At 54.4% G+C, this 23,127-nt stretch overlaps 1 protein-coding gene across 1 annotated transcript; it reads right to left on the minus strand.

The window, feature by feature from the left end:
• Positions 1-4,645: 4,645 nt before the first annotated feature.
• On the minus strand, positions 4,646-18,859 carry FAM167A (family with sequence similarity 167 member A). Its single transcript, XM_007128132.3, has 2 exons — positions 18,298-18,859; positions 4,646-4,909 (listed from the first exon to the last, which is right to left on the minus strand). The coding sequence occupies exons 1-2, from the start codon at positions 18,664-18,666 to the stop codon at positions 4,646-4,648; spliced, it is 633 nt and encodes a 210-aa protein (XP_007128194.1). The 5' UTR covers positions 18,667-18,859.
• Between the last annotated feature and the right edge of the window lie 4,268 nt (positions 18,860-23,127).

The raw sequence follows: 23,127 nt of genomic DNA on the forward strand, positions 1-23,127 counted from the left end.
GCGGAGCACAGGCTCCGGACGCGCAGGCTCAGCGGCCATGGCTCACGGGCCCAGCCGCTCAGTGGCACGTGGGATCTTCCCGGACCGGGGCACGAACCCGTGTCCCCTGCATCGGCAGGCGGACTCTCAACCACTGCACCACCAGGGAAGCCCGATAGACATTTAAATATCACACGGCTGAGACAGAACTGTTAATGCTACCTGTCTCCCCAACTCGTGCTCCCCTCAAGCTTTCTCATCTCAGTAAACCCCCCGCCCCCCAATCCAGCTGCTGGCCAGAGGGCTATCCTTAGTCTCTATTTCCTGCACTCTCCACATCCAAGCTACCAGTGGACCCTGTTGGCTTTACCTCCAAAGTATCCAAACTACATCCCACACTAGGTCCCAAAGTGAATCCCAGATCAGACCGTGTGTCACCCTGTCCATGGGTGGCAAGTCACTCGCATTCCCTGACCACGTGGTAAAAGCAGCCCTCTCCCACACAAGGGAGGACACTGCTGTCACCTTTTACCTTCTCTGTGGCACCTAAAAGTATTTAACTTGTTTGGAGGCCAAATTAGAGTCATTTCCCCTTGGGCTGAAAAAAAAGGGTGCAGTCCCGTCTGCAGGGGTGGAAAGGCCCAGTGGCTTCTCGAGTGCCCTTTGAACTACACGGCCGATGGTGATGGCAGATCTCCAGGTGCCCCTCCGTCCCTCAGCTCATGACCCGTGCTCCATGCAGCCAGTTCATACTGGGAGCTCTTTGCAGGAAATAGATCCCAGTCACTCATCCGCTTGCTGTAAGCAGGTGATATGATCTCAAGGAACGGCTAGAGTGCTTCTCTCCAGCTGTTCCTCCTACAGAATGAGATTCCTAACACCTGCTCTGACCTGCAGACATGGACTTCTCCCAGGAATAAGAGACAGGAGCCATTCAAGACATGCCTTCCCTGCCTGCTTTGCCCCTTTAAAGGTTTCTCCAAGTGTCTGTAGACCACCTGTGTCAGTCTCCTGGAGTGTTTGTTAAAAACAGATTCCTAGGCCCCGTGCCAGAGCTGCACTCCAGAGCCTCTGAGTGGAGCCCCGGAATTTCCTGGGAATGTGCCTTTGCAGCAGGTGCCCCAGGTGATCCTCATGCAGGCTTCATGTTGAGCATTGCCACTTAAGATGTTGAAAAAGTCTGACACGAGTTCTCCACACAGGACAGTAATGCTAAGCCCCGTACTTGGATGATAGAACTGTGATTTGAAATACATGTCCAGGGCTTCCCTGGTGGTGCAGTGGTTGGGGGTCCGCCTGCCGATGCAGGGGACACGGGTTCGCGCCCCGGTCCGGGAGGATCCCACATGCCGCGGAGCGGCTGGGCCCGTGAGCCGTGGCCACTGAGCCTGCGCGTCCGGAGCCTGTGCTCCGCAGCGGGAGAGGCCACAGCAGTGAGAGGCCCCACGTACCGCAAAAAAAAGAAATACATGTCCTGTGGGTCTGCTCTCCAGCAGTGCTCTGAGTTTGACCCATATATTCTGAATCCAATCAGAGTCACCTTTGGGAGTGGCTAATGTAAGAGAGAGTGGATTTGCTTTGGCTCTGGCCTTGGTCAAATTCAGGAATAATGAACGCCTGCATCTCTGAATTTCACATCTTGAGCTCACACAGCCCACACCGGGAAGCTCCTGGTGGCAACACCGCCAAGCAGCCCTCCTTGGGGGAAGGTGCCATCAAGGAAGGAGAGCGATTCAGGCGGCTGTTCCTCCAGCCACGCCTCCCTCCCTGCCTCCTCCCGCTTCTTTCTCTTTCAATTTAGTGCTTGGCCCTGTGTGTGCTGTAACAGGAACAAGGTGAAAGGAAGCACATTTCTCCTCTTTACAAATATATTCTTTTGAAACATTTTAATTTCACTTTTTCTAACAGCAATATAGAAACAAACAATCATAAAAAATAAAATTATAAATTGTCCATCGATTACGTAATAGCACTTGGTATTGCTACAGGGAGGAGGCCTGAGGCTGGGTCAGGTCATCTGAAGCTTGCCCGGGCTCCCCAGGCCTGTGATCACTGCTGAGCCCACGAAGGCGTCAGACATCGCCCTGCCAGGCAGTGTCACGGAGACTTGGAGCTTTACACCCAGGGGTCCTTGAGGGATGGCAGGGAGACGGGTAGATAATGAGTAAAGCTGCAACAGTATCGTATACGTGTGGTAAAGCCGGAAGGCTGCCCTGGGGAGCTGGGCACGCAGGTTAGGCTGCGACTGACTCAGGCATCTCTTGACCCACAGGAGGCAGGGACTTCACAAAGCTGAACTGACTTGGCTAGCTGTCTGTGTTCACCATGGAAATAAGGATGCTAACAGACACTGGACGGTGAGTAAGAAAACACACCTGTCTTTCCCCTGCACTTCTCTTCCTGACTCCTCCTCCCCCCTCATCCCAAAATAAAATTCCCTTAGCATGAACTAAGCACAATAGCTGAGACATCTAACCTATTCCAAAAAGTGCACCTATTGCAAAACCTATTCCATCAAGTGTTCTTGATCTCAGAGAATCCTTAGGTCAACTGAGCAACTAAATTGCCCAGTTGACCCCAACTCAACTGGGTTGACGAACTTCAGGTAAGTCACTCAGCTGTGGCTGGACCCAGCTTTTTTAGTTACCGTAATGACTGGTTCCTAGAAAGAAAACTAATCAGTTTGGCCTTTTTTTCAGTTGTGGAATGGGCTTGCCTGCGTGGGTTCAAGTGTGTGTATGTGCACGTCTCTGAAGAGTGAGCGCGTGTGCGGGCTGGCCGGTCACCCCAGGACCTCAAGGGCTCTTCTGGAGGACGCCTGGCAGGCGTGCCTCTGTAGGACTTGGCAGTGCTTTATACAGAAGGCCTGAGGAGAGGCATCGCCAGCTAGAGAAAACCTCCCTCCTTCCTGCCGGGGGAGGAGCCGGCCTGAGGAGGCCTAGCCTTCCACTGAGGGCTTCTTCATGGACAAACGCTCTGCGCCTCAGACTCCTGCCACCGCTGAGAGTCGAAGCAAAAACAGATCTTGGCTACGTGGTAATACCGTCCTTGAAGGAAGCATAAACCCTCCGGCTCTTGGAAGTCACTGGGAAACACCAAATTCTTTTCTAACGAGGGACCAATCAGCCACAAACTCCCACGCGTGGCCCACAAGAGAAAAGCAACCGCTCCCCAGTGTGGGTCATTGTGTGTGCGTGTGAGTGCGCCTGGGCCCCAGTGAAATTCTACAGGAAGACGAAGCATGAAAGACAGAGCGACAGGATGCCTCACATCGACAACGGAACCTTGACGGCAGTAGGAACCGTGACTTGGGGGGTGACGGGGCTGAGTGGGTGGAGAGTGGCAGCTGACAGTTCGTGGGTTTGGCAAAGCATTAGTCCCATCTTTGGAGTTCAGGTTCATGGATACGTGATCTGTGTAGCGTAATTAATAATGATTATTATTAACACATCAATATTCTACAGCCGCTAAAGAGCCATGGAGCCTGAGGGAGACCACTCCCCTCCCCTGGCCTCACTCCCTTATGAAGCAGAGGGCTCGGCTAGATGGGTCAAAGGTCAGCCCCCCCCCACCCCCGGCATGGGGCGTTCTACTGGGTTAACTCCCTAACTTGCTGAGGTCTCAGTCCTTACCTTGCCCATCCTCCCACTCGTCTTGAGGGAGAACCTTCTAAAATCAAACCCTGAACCTCTGTACTTGACCTACCCACTGGCTTCGCCATTTGGACAAAAATCAAACAGTTATCGACAAGTTAGCCATAGGTTAGTGTAACAGTCTGACTCCATTAAAATTAGTTGTTTAAGTCAGGCACAGAATCTCAGTGGAGGCTCAGGGCGAGCTTCTGAGGAGGGCACGAAGGTGACGGAGGTGACACCGTCGGAATCCACCAGGAGGCCTCTGCTGCCCCCCCCCCACCCCCGGGAAATCCACTCCCAGGCACTCCCCAGGGTTATGGCGTGGCGGCAACGGGGCTCTTTGGAGGTTGGCACTGGTGTATGTGGCCAGAGCGGGCAGCAGAGGGCGGGTGTGCCCGCTCCCCGCCGGCCACACCGGTGGGACCACACACACTGGAAACGGTGTGCCCCGCACTTGTCATCCAGGGCGCGGGCTGCGGCTCTGGGGCCTGCCTCCCCAAGCTCCACGTGTTATTCCTTTTGGTCTTCCTTTGCTGGTGGGTCCCTGTCGAGGCTGCTGAGTCACCCACTTAGGGTGAATCTGAGCCAGTACTTAGAGGACAGCAACGGTGACATGGGCGCGGCTGACATCTAATCACCTCCCCCTGGGGGTCGGCGCTCCTGGGGAAGCCTTCTGCAAGAATCACAGCTTTGGACCCCCCTCTGGGTTCCCAGGTCATAGCACCAGTGATTCCGGAAACAGGAAAGTGGGTCACTAAGGGGAGGGCGAGACGTGTGCCCTGGGGACCCAGGTCTCAGTGAACGGCGGATGCAGCAGCCCTTCTGCAGGGCTCTTTGGGTATTAAACCAGGGCCAGGCATGAGGACACTGAGCTCCACAGCTGGGCCCTGAGAGCACGTGTCACAGGTCCTGGGGACGCCCTGCCTCCGGGGAGACCCACTCGGGTAGCTGGGCCTCAGCTTCCTCCCGCCGCCCCCCACCGTCCACCTCCCAGACCCTCGTTCCGGCTCCATCGCCCCGTGTAGGGCTTCTCAGCACAGAGAAAACCTGCGGGAGTTGATGTTCATCTTGGTGACCCCAATGAGCTTGAGTGGCGCGGAGAGACTGAAGGAGGAGGCGAGCGGGGCGTCGCAGAAGAGGTCGGACAGCTCGTCCCGCTCCTCCAGCTCGTAGGTGGCGTCGTTGAGCATCCGCCGGTGGAGGTCGCAGGTCTGCTCGATCTTCAGCTTGTGGATGTCACTGCGCAGGCGCATGAGCTGCCGGGCCAGCTGCTGGTCCTGAAGCCGCATCTCCGTCTGCAAGGGAAGACGTGGGAGGCGTCGGCGCCGAGCTGGGCCGGGGCGAGGGGTGGGGGGTCGGTGCTTCAGCTCCATAGTCCCGGACCCGCCCAGGCCCGTTAACAGGAGACCTAATGAAAGGCTTGCATCACCATTTGGGGGTCCACCTAGAGAGAGTAGCCCGTTCCCAGCTCAGGGAGGTGAAAAGACACAGAGAGTGAGTGAGGTGACAAATAAGGATGTGCTCGCCAAACAATCCTTTGTGCTAAGCTAGATACTGTGTCAAAATCCTTCTGGAAGACATGCGTGTCAGTCCTGGCTTAAAGGTATTTCCAGCTGTCTCATTGTTTACAGATATATATAAATGGAGTACGGGTATCAAGAATTGCATGGGAATGATAAATACCAAATTCAGGCGTCACTTCTGTAGCGTCGTGGTTATCACGTTTGTCCAGATTCAGGAGCACGGTTGCCTTCGGGCAGGAAGGAGGGACTGAAATTGGGGAAGGTATTCAAGGGCTTCAGCTCTATCGATGATGTTCTGTATCTTATGTTGGCTGGTGGGTATGCTGTCACATTATTTTTTAAACATTTAAGAATGTCTGCATTCTTAAGAATGTCTGTCTTAAATGCATTTTAAACATTTAAGAATTCGGCCTTGGAACCAAGTGCATTTCAGGGTAGAAAAATTAGCGACTTCACCAGTAAGCATTTCATTGTTCTGTTTTCTCTCTTCCACGTTTTGATGTACTTCTACAGATCTCTTTTATACAGAGTTTATAGGTGAGGAAAACCAAGATAGAAAGTCTTGCCTGGGGATCAGCAAAGTATTTAATGGCAAAACGGGGTTAAAATTCATAGCGTCCTGTTCATTAGTTCTCAATCCTTGGACATCACAACCCAAATGTACTGACAATCAGAAATTGTATTGATCTAGAATAGTGCCAAATCAATGCCGGCGGGCTCACCAGAGGGCAGCTGGTCATTCATTCACTTATTTGGAGCCTCCAGCCATGCCTAGAACTGGGCTCGGTGCTGCCTAAGCCCTTCTGAAGGAGATGGGGGTCCAGTTTGTCTGAAAGTCAGTGCCAGCGCACACCACTGCTTTATTTAATATGGTCTTCTGTGAGTTTGGCTTGAACCACTTCTCTTTGGGGTACCCTGTAATTTGAAGATAGATCTCTTCGAAAGCTAGGAACCCTATGGCTCAGATCCGAAGCAAGGCATTGGCCTCAGGAATTGCATCCTCAATCTGAAAAGACCCTTTTAAGTTGGAGAATTTGAAGTTTGAGCAGGTGTCTGGAAGTACCTGTGAGATGTGGTCAGCAGGGAGGCCTGGTGGGGGGAAGGGGCCATTTTTCTATGGCCAATAGGTCTGGTCCGAGGTCAGAGAACAATTTAGTGTTGAAAACCCATCAGAGTCAGCTGAAAGGTGGGGGAGGGGGGTTGATAGTAAGGCATCTGTCCGGGTTCCTTGGGCTGGACAAAGGCCACCTCGGTGGAGACACCTCACATACCCATTGAGCTTGGAGGCGTTTGCCTCTGCATAAGGGGAAGGAAACGGCTTCCAGTGGGGAAGGTGATGCATGTCCCTCCACTTGTTGGAGCCCAACACCAGAAGAGGCTGATCATTCTGTTTCCTCAGTAAGCTTGGTCCTGAGGGCCCATCACAGCATGAGCAGCCCACCCTGGGACTGGCTTGCAAGATGTATTTTGTTATGACTCATGAATGTAAATCCACATTGCACCTGATGCTCAAAGACACAGTGTTTGTTCCAGGGCTACAAGGAAAAGCAGCAGTGTTGGCCCCCTTCCCACCCACTCTGTGAGCCACACAGGAATTTTCCAAGGGGGACTCCACACCTTAAACCCTAAACTGAGTCCCCGCTTCAGAGGTAACTCCACTGTAATCAAGCCAAATCCGTATAGAAATGAGTTTTCTCAGCCCCCGAAGAAACCTGAGCAAAATGTGCAGGGCTAAGAGGCTTTTTTCCCCCAGGATTTTTTCAATTGTGTTAAAATACATAGAACATAAAATTTAGCATCTTAACCATTTTGAAGTGTACAGTTCAGTGGCATTAAGTACTTTTACATTGTTGTGCAACTGTCACCACCAACCATCTTCAGAACTCTTTTCCTCTTGCAAAATCGGAACTCTGTCTCCATTAAATAATAACTCCCCATTTTCCCTCCCCCCAGCCCCTGGCTATCACTATTCTACTTTCTGTCTCTGTGAATTTGACTATCCAATTACCTCGTGTAAGTGGAATCAGTACAGTGTTTACCGTTTTGTGACTACCATATTTCACTCGGCATAATGGCCTCAAGGTTCATCCACGCTGTAGCACACGTTAGAATTTCCTTTCTAAGGCTGAACTATATTCCACTGAACGTTTACATCACATTTGGCTTATCCTTTCATCCATGGATGGATGTCTGGGCTGCTTCCACCTCTTGGCTCTTGTGAATAATGCTGCTATGAACACAGGTGCACAGTATGTGTTCAAGTCCCTGCTTTCACTTCTTTTGGAAGTATACCCAGAAGTGGAATTGCTGGATCCTATGCTAATACTATGTTGAATTTTTTGAGGAACCGCCATACTGTTCTCTGCACCATTGTACTGCAGCCAGTAAATGTTTTTATTCCAGCCAGTCCAGAGGCAGGAGTCAGCCCCTCTTTTAATTCTCCAGGAAATCACTAGTGATCCATGGGACTCGGATAAAGAGACATCACAGCAAACCACTTACACACTTAGATTCTTCTGTCCTGAGTTTCCTGACCGCCACCCTCCCTGATGCTCCCTTTCTAGCCCCTCCCCACTCTCAGAGCCTCACTGCCCCCCACGCCCCCTTATCCCTTCAAGCAAAACCCAAGAAATCTCCCTCTTCCTCTTGCAGAGCAGCTTGATTACCACCTTTAGTTACTTCTTCCAGAAACCCCAAGATCCCCTGGGGTTTCACCTTCCACCTTAGAAACAACCAGCCTCTCCTAAGAGCCATTCTTATCTGACTCAGAATCAAACATGTGTTGGCTACAGCCAAGCACTGACCACAGCACAGCTATTGCAAAAGGGCTACGGGTCAGCCGCCACCCCCGTGGTGTGTGTGCTTTCTCACCCCGTGGGAACACACCCTTTCACCAAATACTATACCACAATTAGAGGATTGCTGGAGTTACAGGCCGCACCTCTGAGAATCCTACAAGTAACTTTATCCTGCAGAGGCAACAGGCCACCCTGGGAGGGGGAGTTGAAATCGGCATATCCCACAGCTGAGCCTTTGCCAGGGAGAGCATTAAACTCATGTTGATAGTTGAGTCACTAGGGCCAAGCTTTAGGGCCAGCATCTAAGTCTTTTTAATAAAGGCTCAAAACTGGGAGGCCCTGCCCGATTTCAACATTCTGCACCTAGGCCTGGAGAGAAAGGACCTACGTGGTGAAATTCTTACTTTTCTTTGGCCAATATTGTTCAGTTTATATGGTGCGTTACTTATGATCTGTTTGCTTCTTACAGCTCTTGGAATGGACAGTATCCAGGCAGACAGGAAAACAAAAATCCCAAGGTGATCAAGGGCATTTTGTTCAATCCCAACTTCTGAGGCTGCAATCTAAGCTATCCCTGCCCAACAGCCACAATGAGTCTCTGATTGATGCTGAAGAGAGACTGGGTATAAAATCCAGGCCATTTTCTCGCAACATGCTCCCTTCTCTATGAGACTTAATCTTGAACCATGGGAGGAGTTTTCATAACCTGTCTCGTGACTTAGCTCAGCTGAACGTCCAGTTATTGTTTTAATCAGCATTGTGTAGAAATAGAAGCCTGGATAAAACATGATTCATTATTTGATCTTGGGTTTGGCCTCTGAGAAGAGCCAGAGACACGCTGTGAGGAAAGAACGTGAGGGTTGTCGCTGGGGTGTGCTGCTGGATGACAAGCTCAGATGCTGGGAAAAATTAATTTTTTTTTTTCAAATACCCCCTAGAAACCAAACTGGGTTTGTGAATTGATTTCCAGGGGATGCTGTTGACTCAGGCAGAGGCTGGAACATGTTTTTCGGCCTCCGCTTGCTCTGCAGCCCCAGTCTTGGCGCTGGGGCAGGTACAGGCTGAATCTGCGTTCTCCTGATGCCCCTGGAGCCATTGTCTGCCGGGAGGGAAAGTTGGAGCAGAGCCCCAGAGCCAGGACAGACAGCAGGGGGTGCTTCAGGCCCCAGCAGGGACTCTCCGTCCCCAATGGCAAGAGTCAAGCTCTACACACTATATGATAAAGTCTTCAGTTTTCAAACTTGGAAGGTCCTAGGCCAAACTTCCACCTGCACAGGTAAGGCTGACCTTTGGGAAGGACAGGGTGGTGCATTCTGAAGGCCCCCTGGTGCTCAAAAGGCATTGGCTGAGGTGGAAACACAAGTTGGAATAAAGTAGTATATTTTTTAAGTTAAAAAAAAAAAAAGGCATTGGTCGAATGAACGAATGAATGAATTCAATCCTCCTAGAGCCAGGTCTTGATTTTCCACAGGTGGGACAATCCTAGGACACCATCCCTGACTTTCCCACCCAGGCTGCCCTCCAGGCCTGGGGAGAGGCCTCGAGTAGGATGAACAGAGCATCGGCTTGTGGGTCCAAAGTCCTTCACCACCACTCACTGGAGGTGCCCCTCTGGGCAAGTTGCTCAAGCTGCCTGAGCCTCGATTTCCTCATCTGTGAAATGGGCACAATAATAATGTCTGTTCTGAGAATTAAATAAATAAAACATGTATAAGACACTTGGTCCGGGACATGGGGTTCCACAAATATTAGTTCCACTTTATCCATTCTTCATAGTCAGAGCTAAGCCGTCAGTTATTTTTTCTTATTTCCCATACGACATTCTGCTCTCTCCTACTAGGTGTAGGAGTTCTGGAGGACAGTGTGATTCTCCTTTGTTCCCCGGCTGCCTGGAGCAGAACTAGCCACCAACCCATGCTTCCCACACACTTTGGGGGTGATTGCTCACAGCTGACACCCGTGTCGCCCTTCACATTGTTATCAATACCGAGTACGTCCGGCTGGGCTGGTAGGGCCGTACTGGCGTCTCATCACCAAGTGGTCTGTCCAGAGTCACAGAGCCAGTAACACCGAAGCACCTCAGCATTTGCCGTGGAGGCATCTCCCAGGCAGGGGTGTCCTCAGCTTGGACACGATGGGTGCGGGCCCGCAGGGTGGGCCGGGGACTTCCTCAACTTCCCTGCCGCTGCCCTGGACAGCAAGTGGGGGCCTTGCTGGGCAGCAGCTAGCCCCGGGATGGTGCCCCCCGTGCCAGGCTGCTGGAGTGGGGCCCACGGCACAGCTATTCCCCCTGAGCCCCGAGCAAGACTGCAGGGAGGGCTGGCCCCCCGCCTCTCCGGCTAGGGTGTCTCTAGGCGAGAGAGTAGACAGAGACGAGACCCCCCCGGCACTTCCTGCTCTGCCGTGAGCTCCTTGGTTTGCCTTCTGAACTTCCACCTGCAGGGAGCATCCACCAGCACAGGCAGGAGTAGCGCTTCCTTAAGGGTTGCGTGGAGATCAGCTCTAGCCAGGGCCGTTGTCAAATGTGATGGAACAGGGCTGAGGTGCCTGGCATCCTTAGGGAGCCCCCAGAAGACCCCTGGAGCACCTGTGTTGGGACTGCTAGACTTTTCTTGGGTTCTGGGCTCCCCGGCTTGGAAACGGACGGGCTGGGAATTTCACGTCTGACACCGAGTGAGCCCAGGAACCAGCCAGGAACCCTCGCTGCCCAAGAGTCCGGAAGCGAGCCCTGTGGAACTAGGTCTCCTATATGAGTGATTAAGGAGCCCCTGCACCTGCGGTTTCTATATATCGATTCCCACCTGTGCGCTCAAAGGGAAGTGAAGCAAATCTGTTCTCTGCAAGTGTGAGCAACGCCATTAGCTCTCCCAAGTCATTTCACACTCCGTTACCCTGGAACCTGCCTCCTTAGGGGAACGATGGTTTGGGCTTCACCCCGGGAGGGGCCTCACAGCAGCCTCAGTGCTGGGCTGGACTCAGAGCCCATCTCAGGAGTGTGTCTGCTGTGCCCGTGGGGTGTCCGTGACCTGGGTCCCCTTCACGTGCCAGAGTTAGGGGGTGAGTCCGAGCACACCCTGGGTGCTCAGGAAACCTCGGGGACTGCTGAGCTCCGTGCAGCGGGTCCAGCACCGACGTGGGGCCGCCGGCCGGAGCGTGGGAGAGGCCAGAGAGGGCAGGGGAAGCCCACGAGCAGCAGCTGCTAGTGGACGCTCGCAGGACCTCTCCGCCCATCTCCCTCTCTGGCTGAAAAATGAAGGCTCACCACCCCTTGGGTTCCTTCCTGCTCGAGCACCGCTGGCTCCGTCCATAGTTGTAACCAGCACTGCAAGAAGCAGTTGCTCTGGCAGGAGGAGGCTTTGTCCTCCTCAGTCCCTGTGCCGGGGGGTGTGGTGGTGGGGCGCCCGCCCCGGGGGGAGCCACGTGGGAGGTAGAGAAGCCAGGGTCGCCTGCCACCCGGGCCCCTCCCCGGCTCCTGGGCACCTCGGGGCCTGGCCTGGCCCTGCCAGCGGCCGGGAGCGGTGCCCCCGGAGTGCCAGACCCTCGGTGCGGCTCTGGAAACCATCTCCCTGCTGCCGAGGGCTTAGCCACCTGGAGGGAGCCTCGGTGGCCTTTCCCTGGCTTTTGTCAGCTCGCTGGCTGAGTCTGGCTCACGCCTGAGCCTGGCGACATGGCCAACACCTCGGGGCAGTGCCGGCTTTTCAGCCCCTGGAGGAGCCCCGGCGCGAGGGTGGGTCCAGAGCCTGTAAAACAACACACCCCTCAGAAACGGACAGTCGAGCCCAGGGGCACCTCGGACGTGAACAGTCCCGAGACCCTGTGTGCCACCCTCTGTGTCAGGATAACGAGTGTCCTTCTCCGAGGCAGGAGAGTGCCTGAAAGAGTGCAGGATCGGGAAACATTGGAGAACGACAGCCCAGAGTGCCAGGAGTTGAGACGGCGTGTTGACTGCTCAACTCATGAACTACGTTTGCGGTTCTGAGGGCCCCAAACCTCGTGAACCACGATGCGTCTGCACCTCTTCTGACCTCGGGAGCCCCTGGCTGGGCAGCAGGGGTTCCGAGGCCGGCAGATCTGGGCTCCAGTCCCTGCTCTGCTGGCTGATCACAGGCGAGTCACTTTACCTCAGTTTCCTCACCCATAAAATGGGGGTAGCAATAGTGCCACCATAGAAGAGGCACGTGGATGTGCGTGCCTAGTGCCTGCCCACCTCAGGAGCCCAGCAGGTGCTCTCTGCCCTCCGTGCCCCCCTCCCTGTCCCGTCACAACCCCCTGCCGGGTGGGATGTGTAATCTCCGCTTTACTTTACAATGACAAAACCCGGGGCCAGGCTAACGGGGTTTCCTAAACTCACACAGCCAGGCTGAGGTAGAACTTGACGGGACGTCTAACCTAGTTACAAACTGCATGCTTTGCTGACTCCACCTGTGACCGGTGACTGGCCCTGTCACGTCAGAATCACCTGCAGGCACGTGTGAAGTCCCAGCCTTATGGCATCTGAATTTCCACAGAGGGCTGAGAGGGATCCGTGGTTTTACCCAGTGCACTGGGTGCCTGATCCAGCAGTCACGACACACTAGCCTGGAGGGTAGTTACCACAGCTGGGAGGGTGCCCCTCCGAGGAGCTGGGTATTAATTATTACAGGACAATGGGAATGGGAATAAGGAGAAGGCTAATGTCAAGCCTTGGAGACTGGATTTGGTTGCTAAGGAAGTTAGGGATGTGTACTTCCCTTTGGTTAATTTCAAAGCCCACAGGGTGGAGGAGACCTAGCCTCGGGCAAAGTGACACCTGGGCTAGAAACTCTGGTGCATCAAACCCCAGCTCAGCCGGCAGCCCCCTGGGTAGCTCTGAGCAAGTTATTATCCTCATTATGGACCGGGCATGGCTGCCCCCATCCCTGCCATAGGGTTGTTATGAGGCCTTGCTAATAACTCTCTGTGACCCCTTACACGTGTCCCGTTCTAAAATCAAGGCCTGATTTTTTTTTTTTTTTCGGCCGCACCACGATCTTAGATCCCCGACCAGGGATTGAGCTTGCGCCCCCTGCATTGGAGGGTTGGAGTCTTAACCACTGGACTACCAGGGAAGTCCCCCCGCCCCATTCTGAAATCAGCAGAGTTTCAAATGCAGGCTTTTTGACACCTCGTGGGTCCACTGACTTGAACGTCTGATGTGAGCAGCTGTACCCACTACAAAGGAAAGAGATCTGGGTCCAGAGCCAGGAGATGCAGGTCTGTGTCTTGGCTTAGCCACACCCTTACATATGACCTTGGGCGAGTCACTTAACCTCTCTGACTCTCAGGCTCATCATCTTTCTGAGCCTCAGTCTTCTCATCTGTAAAACGGGACTAGCAAATACCTCCGAGCCGTCTCACTCAGATACCGTATGTAAACGTGCCTTGAGGACCATAAAATGCTCCCCCAGATGGGTGGGGTTAACATGGCTATCACCTTCACGCCTCTCACCTCCATGCCCATCAGAAGATGCTCAGTGAGCTTGAACTGTCATTTGGCCGCCATCATTCAGTAGCAGTGGATAACACTGGCCTCAGAGCGCTGTGCCTGGACACACCAGTCTCGTGCTTGTCAAGCGGGCAGCACAGGCAAGAGAGGGTTAACCCGGAGAGGCCAGCTGCATCCAGGGCTACGGGCCTCCTGCCATGGCAGGCCTTAGAATAATTAAAACTTGTCAGATTTCCTTTCCCTTTTTCTAACAACCATAAACACCTTTTTGGCGGGGGTGGGGGTTGGGGGGGATGGAGGGGGGCTCTGTCTGTGGGGGTCAAACACCTGCACGAGGCTAAAAGAAAAATATCTGTAGACGCCCAGGGATTCTCTCCACAAAGACAACGCCTTAGGTAGCTGGAATGTTTTGCTTTGGTTTTAGTTTTGGCACCGCACAGGCCAAGCAGACGATTTCTCCCTTTTCTTCATCCTTCAGATTTTGGCAAGGGGACCATTTTAGCAGGCCTAAAGGGAGAGGCAGAAGGGAGTGGCCCTTTTCCTCTTGGGCTGCAAGCTCTGGGGCCAAACGCAATCAGAGGTTTGTGACATGCTCTGAATTTCAGGCTCAGCTAGAGGGCTGAGACCCACAGCTTCAGGGCCGCGTCCTTTCTAGCTCACCCCTTCCTGAAGCATTGCCCCAGCCCCACTCCAGGCCACCTGGACCTGGTGAGGCCACCCTGAAGGTGGAAAGCTGGAGGCTGTGGCCTCTGGCAGCAGGGGCAGCCTGGATCAAGCAGAGTTGCAGAGGGCCACTTCACTAGGCTCTGAGTCGGTCTCCCCAGAAAACGATGCTGGGTCTCAGCCTGGGGAGTCAGGTGGCCCAAAGCTGCCGCCGGGCACAGAGGCGGCAGCCCTGCCTGCCGTGGCCGCATGGTGACACCTTTCCTGAATACACAGGGAGCTGAAGGTCAAGCCTTCCTGGCTGGAGGAGCAGTGCTAACAGGGCTTAAGGATTCCCACCCTCCTTGTACCCCCAACGTGTTACTCTGAAGGAAAACCCTCTACTTGCAGGTCCCTGGGGGTGTCAGGAGCGACTGTGCTTTCCCTGCAGTGAAAGCTGAGAGGAAGGGTGGACCCTGAGGGAGCTGCTAGGACCCTCTCTGGCCTTGGAAATAAGCCAAGATTCAGGCAGTCGCTCTCTGCCTTTGAGCTAACCTCCTAGGAGATAGGGCTGGACGGCCCATCCTTCCAGACCCGACATCGCCTGCCTCTAGGAGGGTCAGCGTTGGCAACAAGAACCTCGCTGGTTTCATCAGCTGCTCCGGTATGAGCTCTTGACGGTCAGAGGCCTGTTCAGGGCACAAACCCACGACTGAGCCCGAACTCCCAGCCAACTGAGTTTGGCATCATGTGGGGCAAACAGCTACACAGCTGACTGAGTTACAGATTTTTAATGTTTCCTTGGCCACGTGAAAAGACAAATTTGCACACGGGTCTGATAAATCGGTAGAGAGAGCCTGCCCGGGTATAGAGAAAACTTGACTCTGGGCTTAAAATAAAACAAAGGTTATTTGAAACCACTTTTGAAATCACTATTTTTAAAAAACAGGTTAATTTTTAATGACACCTTCAATGAGTTAACAGATGACGTGAAGTTTAATGTTTTGACTGAGCCTTAAAACAGGAGCGTGGGCGTGTTGATCAAATGTTCAACTCTGTTTTCAAGTCAGTCAAAGGATTTTATAGGTTGCCTTTGTTACTCTTTAATCTCAGAAGAGGGCAGAACTGCACGTTTCAGTTGGCCTGCCTGCTGGTCTGCATTTGGGCTGCTCTGGCCTCAGACTTAAAGTCTTCTGAACTAATTCAGCTCTTGGACCATTCGGTGTGGGATGATGTGGCTTCATCCCCGGAGCCCACTGGCTGAGCCCAATCCCGAAGGACAGTTACAGCAGGGACGGGGCTTAGGGCACAGGCTTGGGGACCCTTGGAGGTTCCCTCTGAGGTCCCTTCTTGGTTCTCTGACCCCAGTCTTGCCTGCCTTTCAGTCCTTGATTCTCAAAGTGTGGTCCGTGGACCAGCAGTATAGCAAGCACTACCTTGGCGCTTGTTGGAAATTTGGAATCATGGACCCCATCCCAGACCTGTAGGATCAGAATCTTCATTTTAACAAGATCAGAATCTTCCCATTAGAGTTGGAGAGTCTTTGCTCTGAGAGTTTCTCTACCTGCAGCTGGAGGAGGCCTGCCCGATGGGGCTGGCTTTCTCCCCAAAGCTCTATTCTCACTGGTGAAGGCTGAGTTCACCACTTACTAGTCATATAATTCTAGGCAGGTCGTCTGACTCTACGAGCCTCAGTTTACTCATCTGTATAACGGAGACATAACAGCAATCGCACAGGTCTGCTGTAGGAGCAAAAGAGACCACAGCATGAGGGCTAGACTCTCAATTTTGTTTCTCCCTCCGTCCCACCTATTGACTGCCAACATCTTTGTGAAGTCACGGAACAAAATCAACTGCCTTTGGGAGACATTATGTAGTACAGTGGCTAAGAAGAGCCTGGGCGAGGCAACCAGACAGGCCACTGGTCAAATTTCTACCCTCTCGCTTATCGCTACATTCCCCCTCTGAGCCTCAGTTTCCTCTTCTGTAAAATGGGGCAACAGGAAGGTGATGTGACACTCAGAAGAGGTAAGTCACGCATGTGAAACACCTGGCACACAGTAATCACTCAATTGGTAACAGATCTTGATATTATTATTATTATGCTTATTACCCACCTTTGGTAGCACAGAGAAGTGGCACGGAAAGGGGGAAAATATGCAAATGTAAAGCATTGTTAATAATGCCGATGTTCCCTGTACTTATTTACAACAGCCTTAGGCAGCCACGTTAGTCCCGACGATTAACGCTCCTCTCCCTGCCTGTGGGGTATGACTCCGTACGTCACCCCTGGGTGCCCTTGGCCTGGTCCACCTTCCTCACCTCAGCCAGTGGACTCCGGCCGGGGCACTTCGTGCTGCTTGGCTTGCAAAGAAAAATGAGCACGGCCTGTAGGTCTATGGCAGCGGTTCTCAAACCCAGGCTGTACTTGGAGAATAGCTTGAAAAACTACTGACGCCCGGGTCCCACCCCCAGATGTTGGTTTGACTGGTCTGGGGTGCAGTCTAGGATTTGGGGGTTTCAAGGCTCCCCGGGTAAGTGTAACATACAGCCAGGGGTGAGAGGCGGCTCTCATCCGGAGGACGTGGGGACAACTTGAGAGAATGCCCTGCTGGTTCACACCCAGGAAACTCCTTCTCTGATTTCCACCCCCAACGGGGACCCATGCGGGGTGCTAACTTACTGTGAAAGCAAAAGCCTCCACTCCCAGAAGCAATCAAACCTCAAATGAACCCAAAGCCAGCAAATTGAATCCTTGATTGACGGGACTATTTTTTGTTCCTCTTTATGAAAACAAATCAAAGCAGTGCAGCCTCAAGGATTTAAAGAGCAGCTTCGTGTCCGTCCGTCCTCACCTCTCACCTGCCCCGAGAGCACCCAGTGGCTATGGGGAGTCTGGAGACGCAGCGCGAACCCCCAGGGGCCGCGTCTTCTCTGCAAGCAACTAACACTCCAGTTACCAGGACAGACATAGTGGAGACATGTGTTTTGAGAAACAGTCTCAACATCAAAGATTAAAACCAAAAAAGATGTCTGATCAATCAGATACCTGAGTCCCTGAGCCCTCCTGGCCCCAGTTCTTTATCTTAACTCACAAGGAATTCCAGGCCCCAAAGGGGATTTATTTTTCAGGGTTCTGCCCAGCAAACCAGGCAGGCCTCTGCCTACCCTGTGGGGCCGGGAGTTACTGGAGGCTCTGGAAGGCGGTCGGCCCTTGGTCGCCGGCTCACCTGCGGCCAGAGGGGCCCGGCTGGGCAGCTGTGACCTGGGCCGCAGGTGATGGGCTGGGTGGGGCAGGAGTTGAAAGCACATGATTAGCATCACACCTGGCTCTGCTGAGACACCACCACGCCCAGGACCGGTGATTCTCCCCTGGGCGACGGGCGCGCAGCTCTGCACGCCAACCCCCTTCTCGTGTGCTGAGTCGCGACGCCCCGATGGGAGCCTGCCGTGCCCGTGGGCAGAAAACAGGTCGAGCTGCTGGCCCCAGCTCCCAACGCACACCCAGTGCTCACACTTGTGCCACCTGGGTGCCCTCCCAGCTCTGACTTCTGGGCAGTTTCCTACTCAGCCTCCGCGCCTCAGCCCGAAGCCTTCCCCCCCCCCCCCCCCCCCCCCCCCCCCCCCCCCCCCCCCGCCAGGCCTGATCAGCCACGCTGCCCCGTGGCAGCTCCCTGCAGCCCGGTCAGTGTGGGCGGAGCGCTGCTGGGCTGAGCCCGAGCTACTTACAGCAGCGCCCCTGCTGCCCGGAGCAGCGCCGTGGGGCGGGGGGTGGCTGCTGAATGAAGGGCCACAGGCTCAGGGGGACTTCCCTGGCCGTCCAGTGGTTCAGACGCCGCACTTCCAATGCAGGGAGTGAGGCTTCCATCCCTGCTCGGGGTACTGAGATCCCACATGCTGCAAGGCGTGGCCAAAAAATGAAAATAAAAAAATAAAAAACACGGGCTCAGGCTCTCCACAAGCACCTGTGGCTGGGGGCTGGAGGCTTCCATCCCTGCTCGGGGTACTGAGATCCCACATGCTGCAAGGCGTGGCCAAAAAATGAAAATAAAAAACACGGGCTCAGGCTCTCCACAAGCACCTGTGGCTGGGGGCTGATGGACCACATATACCCACACAGTAATGAGGCCCACCCTTGACTGAACAGGAAAATGTGCAGTTGGGAGGGGGAGAGATGGGGGAGAGACAGAGACAGAGAGACAGAGAGAGAATGGCATCTTTTCTGGGCCTTCCTGGAGGGACAGCCACTTACTTACCAGTTCCTTCCTGAGCCAGGCTATAGCTTCCTCGATGCTCTCAAAGCCCTCCAGCTTGCCAGTGGACGGGGCCCCATCGTCTTGGCTGGCCAACCCATCAGGTGGAGGATGCCCCCTGGGCGCTCCTGGGGGGAGAGAGGGCTCCTCTTCCACACAGCCCCGCTGCCTGGCCACCGGCCTCGGGAAGGGCCACGCCTGCTCCTCCAGCCTGGCCTGCCATTCCAGGTAGGAGGGCCTGCGGGTCTCCAGCCTCAGTTTCTCCGTGAGGGCCTTCAGGCTCCGGAGGTGGTCATCGGGAGGCGGGGCTGTTCCTGCCCGCCCTTCTTCCCCACTGGCTGCGTCTTCTACCCGGATCTGGGGCACAGACATTCTAGAACCTGCCTGGGCAGCCAGACATGGGAGGTGGTGGAGGGCACCGTGGGAGTCTTGGTGGGTGGCAGGGTCGGGTCCTGCTCTGGAAGGGTCTCATCCAGCTGGGGCCGAGGGTCCCGAGGGCACCGCTAGGCCGGGCGCAGCTCCCGGAGTCCAGAGGGAGGAGGGGTAAGCTGCACAGCGTCCACCGGAGCAGCTGCAGACAATCTGGGTTTAAGATGCTGTGGGCGCCATGCTTTGCAAGAGGCAGGAACAGACAAGCGTTAGCAGGAATCTTTGGAGGCGGCTTTGCCAAGAAGATCTATCAGTGCTGGAGGTGGAGGCAGATCGAAGACCGAGGGGATGCGGGACAGAGCCCCCTCCTCACAGGGAAGGGCAGGCGGTGAGAAGCTGCTGGCTGGTGTGAGGCCTGCAGGAAGGATTGGAACGATGTCAGTGCTGACCCCTCCCCTTGGTGCGGCCTCAGAAGGCGACACTGAGGCTCAGAGGGGCTCGGACACGGGGCTGCTGACTGCTAGCTCAGGACTGGGAGAGAGGCTACGTCAACGCCCTAAGTCCATACAAAAAAGTTAATCATAAAAGTATTGACTTTGTACGGTGTCTCACCATTTATGAAGTGTTTCCACCTCTATTATCTCATTTACTCCTCACTACAAGTCTATAATGACTTCTTTTTGTCCCCATTTTACACACGAGGAGGCTGAGTCTCCAGAGGTTAAATGACTCACCCAAGAGCTCCCAGTGATTAGCAAGGACAGAGCCGGTCTCAGGCCTCTCTGAGCGCAGGCTGTCTGGAGGGTCGGAGGGGGTCCCCATGCAGACGCAGGTGAGCCTTGGGTCCAGGCACCCCCTGACCCCGCCCCACCCCGTCCACCACAAGCCCGTCCTAGGCTCCAGCCCTTCAGGGCAAGTCCTGCAGCACACTCTCAGCTTCCTTCCCCAAGAACAGCACCTTATCTCTCACCTCATCAGAGGAGGAAGCAAGTAAACCTGCAGCAGCTGAGGGAGAGCCGACCTGAACTCCGGTGGATTGCTAAATGGAGCGAGGCTGTGACTCACCTTCTAGAAAGATGGCTCTCACGTTCACCTAAAATGCCCACACAGCAGCGCCTCCCCGGCCGGGGCTGCAGTCTTCTGATCCGCTTTGGCCTTCCCACCCCCAGGGAGGAGGTGTGAGCCAGGCCCTTGCCCCATAATTTGGAGTCACAAGGCAGAGGAGTAGCTCTGAGCCAAAATTAGGCCCCGGGCTCCCAGCCTCCATATCCCACGGTGTCCGGTAGGTGGAGATGGGCCATCAGAGTAGGAGACATTTGACTTGGGCCAAGGAGAGGAGCCCTTGGCTTTCAGGGTGAGCTTTAAAAATCTGTGCTGAGGGCGTGCAGCCGTGAAAAAGACTGAATCAGCCTGGAACAATGTCCAAGATAAAGAGTACATGGAACAAAATAGATATTCGCAGCCTGGAGAGGATGCCGCCCTTGGTGTGGAAAAGGCGGGGAGGGAAGAGATTTTTATTGACTTGTGTGTGGCTGAGGAGAAAAGCTGAAACTAAGAGTTGTGATTGCTTGTCTGGGGTGATGGGGACCAGGCATGGGGCGATGTGGGCAGGCTGGGCCACCAGGGAGACTGTGGGCTCCTCTCTCACTGAGGCTTGGAGCTACTCAAGAAGAGCTGAGCTTGCTGTCTTTCTGGATGGCTCCTGCAACCCCTTCCTGCAGTGGCATCTGACCACAGGGATGCTCTGAGCCTGGCCCCGGGAATGAGAAGAAATCTTCCACCCCAACCAACGGCAGAGAAACCTAGCTCTTGCCTCCAGCCACACACATGAGAATCCCCTGAGGAACCTCCACAAACACAAGTCCCATGGCCATCCCAGGGGTCCTGATTCACTAAGTCTGTGGCCGGACTTAGGCACCAGCATATTTTAAAGCTCCCCAAGTGACCTGAGATGACCAGGGTTGAGAACTGCTGGTCTTGAGACAGAAACACTAGACTTGGGATCAGATGGTCCAGCTGTAGGTGCTGCCAGGCTTGCTGAGCCTCAGTTTCCTCACCTGTAAAATGGGGGTGATAATACCAACCTCCTAGGTTTGGGGGCGTGGCAGAACTAAAGTTTGTATGTACCCTCTGCAGGCTTAGCGTGCCCTGCAAATCTGGGGTATTCTCATGGGGGTCTTCTCTGCAGCCTCACCGTCACACAGGCTTCTCAAGAATCTCTCCAAGTCTAAAGACCTATTAGCTGCAGTCTGGGGCCCCTCCCAGGCGCCGTCTGCCTCTTTGCTGAGGTGCCAGAGTCTATATGGAGAGTGCCGGGGTGGCGTTAACCTACAGGGCGTCCTCCACTGACCAGGAGCGCTGGTTATTTCCAGCGAAGCTTTTTGGAGAGGATCTAGTTGCAGATGAGCCCTGAGATTTGTGAGCAAAGAAGCTGCTGGGACGTCTGTCTCCCTCCCCCTTTTCGCCACCTGCACCCTGCCTGCAGAGGGAGGGCCTGTTAGGAAGGGTCTTCCTTCGGTGCCGCGGGGTAGGGGGCGGTGTGGAGGGGACAGTTACGACTGCCTTCTTGTAGCTGCCTCCTGGGCAGGGGACGGTGGAGGCGGGGAGCTTATTTTAATTAGTGGTTTCTAAATCAGTTCAGAGAAGACCTGCACAGAAGGCATCAGGATGGCTTGGAAACACTGGCGGGAACGCCAGCGTGCTGAGAATCAGCGGTGCTGATCCTTGATCGGCTGAGCTTTAGCGAGTGTGCACGTCCTCTCTCTCCAGCCTCAGAGCTGCCCCAAGAAGCAGGAGGGGTCACCCCATTTCGATAACGGCAAAATCGAGGCTGGGAAGGTTGAGGGACTCGGGTCAGTCTCTTTCTACTCCAAAGGGCATAGGCCTTGGGGTCAGTCCCCCAGGGTCCCAGTTCTGTGATCTTGGGCATGTGGCTTCATGACCACTCTGCTTCTGTGTCTTCTCCTGACAAGTGGGAAGAACCAGGACCAGCTATGTAATTTGCTGGGGTTGGTGCAAAATGCAATCAGGGCGCCTCGTTAAAAAGTACTAACTAAAAAGATTTTCAGGCTTCCCTGGTGGCGCAGTAGTTAAGAATCCGCCTGCCAGTGCAGGGGACACGGGTTCAAGCCCTGGTCCGGGAAGATCCCACATGCCGCGGAGCAACTAAGCCCGTGTGCCACAACTACTGAGCCGTGTGCCACAACTACTGAGCCTGCGAGCCACAACTACTGAAGCTCGTGCGCCTAGAGCCCGTGCTCCGCAACAAGAGAAGCCACTGCAATGAGAAGCCCGTGCACCGCAACGAAGAGCAGCCCCCGCTCACCGCAACTAGAGAAAGCCCGCGTGTAGCAACGAAGACCCAACGCGGCCATAAATAAATAAATAGATAAATTAATTAATTTAAAAGAAAAAAAAAGATTTTCAAGGGCCCTGTAGGCTGCCCAGGTCCCTGGCTCACGAAGCCACAGCCCCAGGGTAATAACATCAACCTCACAGGTCATTTTGAATATTACATAAGGTGACAAATATCGAGTCCTTAACAGTGCCTGGTCTACAGTAAGCCCTAGACAAAGTGACACTCACTGGGGATGTGGCAAAGGCAGAGAGCCCGAGGAGGGAAGCCACAGGATGCTGCCAGAACTGGGGCCTGAGGCATCCGGAAAAACAGGGCCAGATGCTAATCTGACCAGGCCCAGGCATGCCCAGCCAGGCAAGCCACCGGGCTGCAGGGGAACACGAAATTCCTAAAGCAGAAGACAACCCCCGGGGGCACGTCAGCCTTCCTGCAGCAGCAACGTGCCAGCGCTCGGGACCCACGCAGCACACAAGGACTGCTGTTCAAACACGCTCCTGGCTCGCTCTGGGCGCACGGTTGCTGCCACGAAGATTGCCGTGCCAGCCATGAGCTAATTCCCCCAGCTGCTGGGGGAGCCAGGCGGGCACAGCCCAGCTATTCGGCCAACACCCCATCTCATCATGACCTACTCTGTCCACTTGGACAACTTCCAAACCCACTTCCTAGATGGGCTCTGAGGGCAGGGAAGGATGCACTGACCCATTCTCTCCCTCACTCTCTCTGTCTCTCCGTCCCTCTCTCAAGGGACACTCACTCCCTCCCTCCCTCTCGCCCTACGTTTTCCTAAGAAACTCGAAGCCGCTCTCTCCCTGTCTGGATCCCCAGGCTCGGGCCTGCTCCTTCCAGTACGGGGCTCTCATTTCTTCTCCATGATACGCAATCCTTCCAACGCTGAGTACCAGGCCCCGTCACGGCCCCCGTGACTTGGCACAAGCTGTTCCCTCAGCCTAGAATGCCCTTCCCTCCCTTCTCTGCCTCAGTTCTCAGGGATTTTTCCCCTTCAAGTTTTCCTTGACTTGCCCAAGCTGTGTGTGCCACCGGGATGCAACGAGACCACATCGGGCAAACAGTTATGTCATCCCAACAATATTAGCTGACGCTTACTC

This window comes from Physeter macrocephalus, chromosome 9, assembly GCF_002837175.3.
Source record: "Physeter macrocephalus isolate SW-GA chromosome 9, ASM283717v5, whole genome shotgun sequence".
NCBI lineage: Eukaryota > Metazoa > Chordata > Mammalia > Artiodactyla > Physeteridae > Physeter > Physeter macrocephalus.

What these genes read in the sequence shown, in the direction of transcription:
- FAM167A (XM_007128132.3), bottom strand. Translation starts at nt 18,666, where the DNA reads ATGTCTGTGCCCCAGATCCGGGTAGAAGACGCAGCCAGTGGGGAAGAA. An exon ending in CCTGGCTCAGGAAGGAACTG is followed by an intron (nt 4,910 to 18,297) that starts GTAAGTAAGTGG and finishes CTTCCCTTGCAG; the next exon opens with ACGGAGATGCGGCTTCAGGA.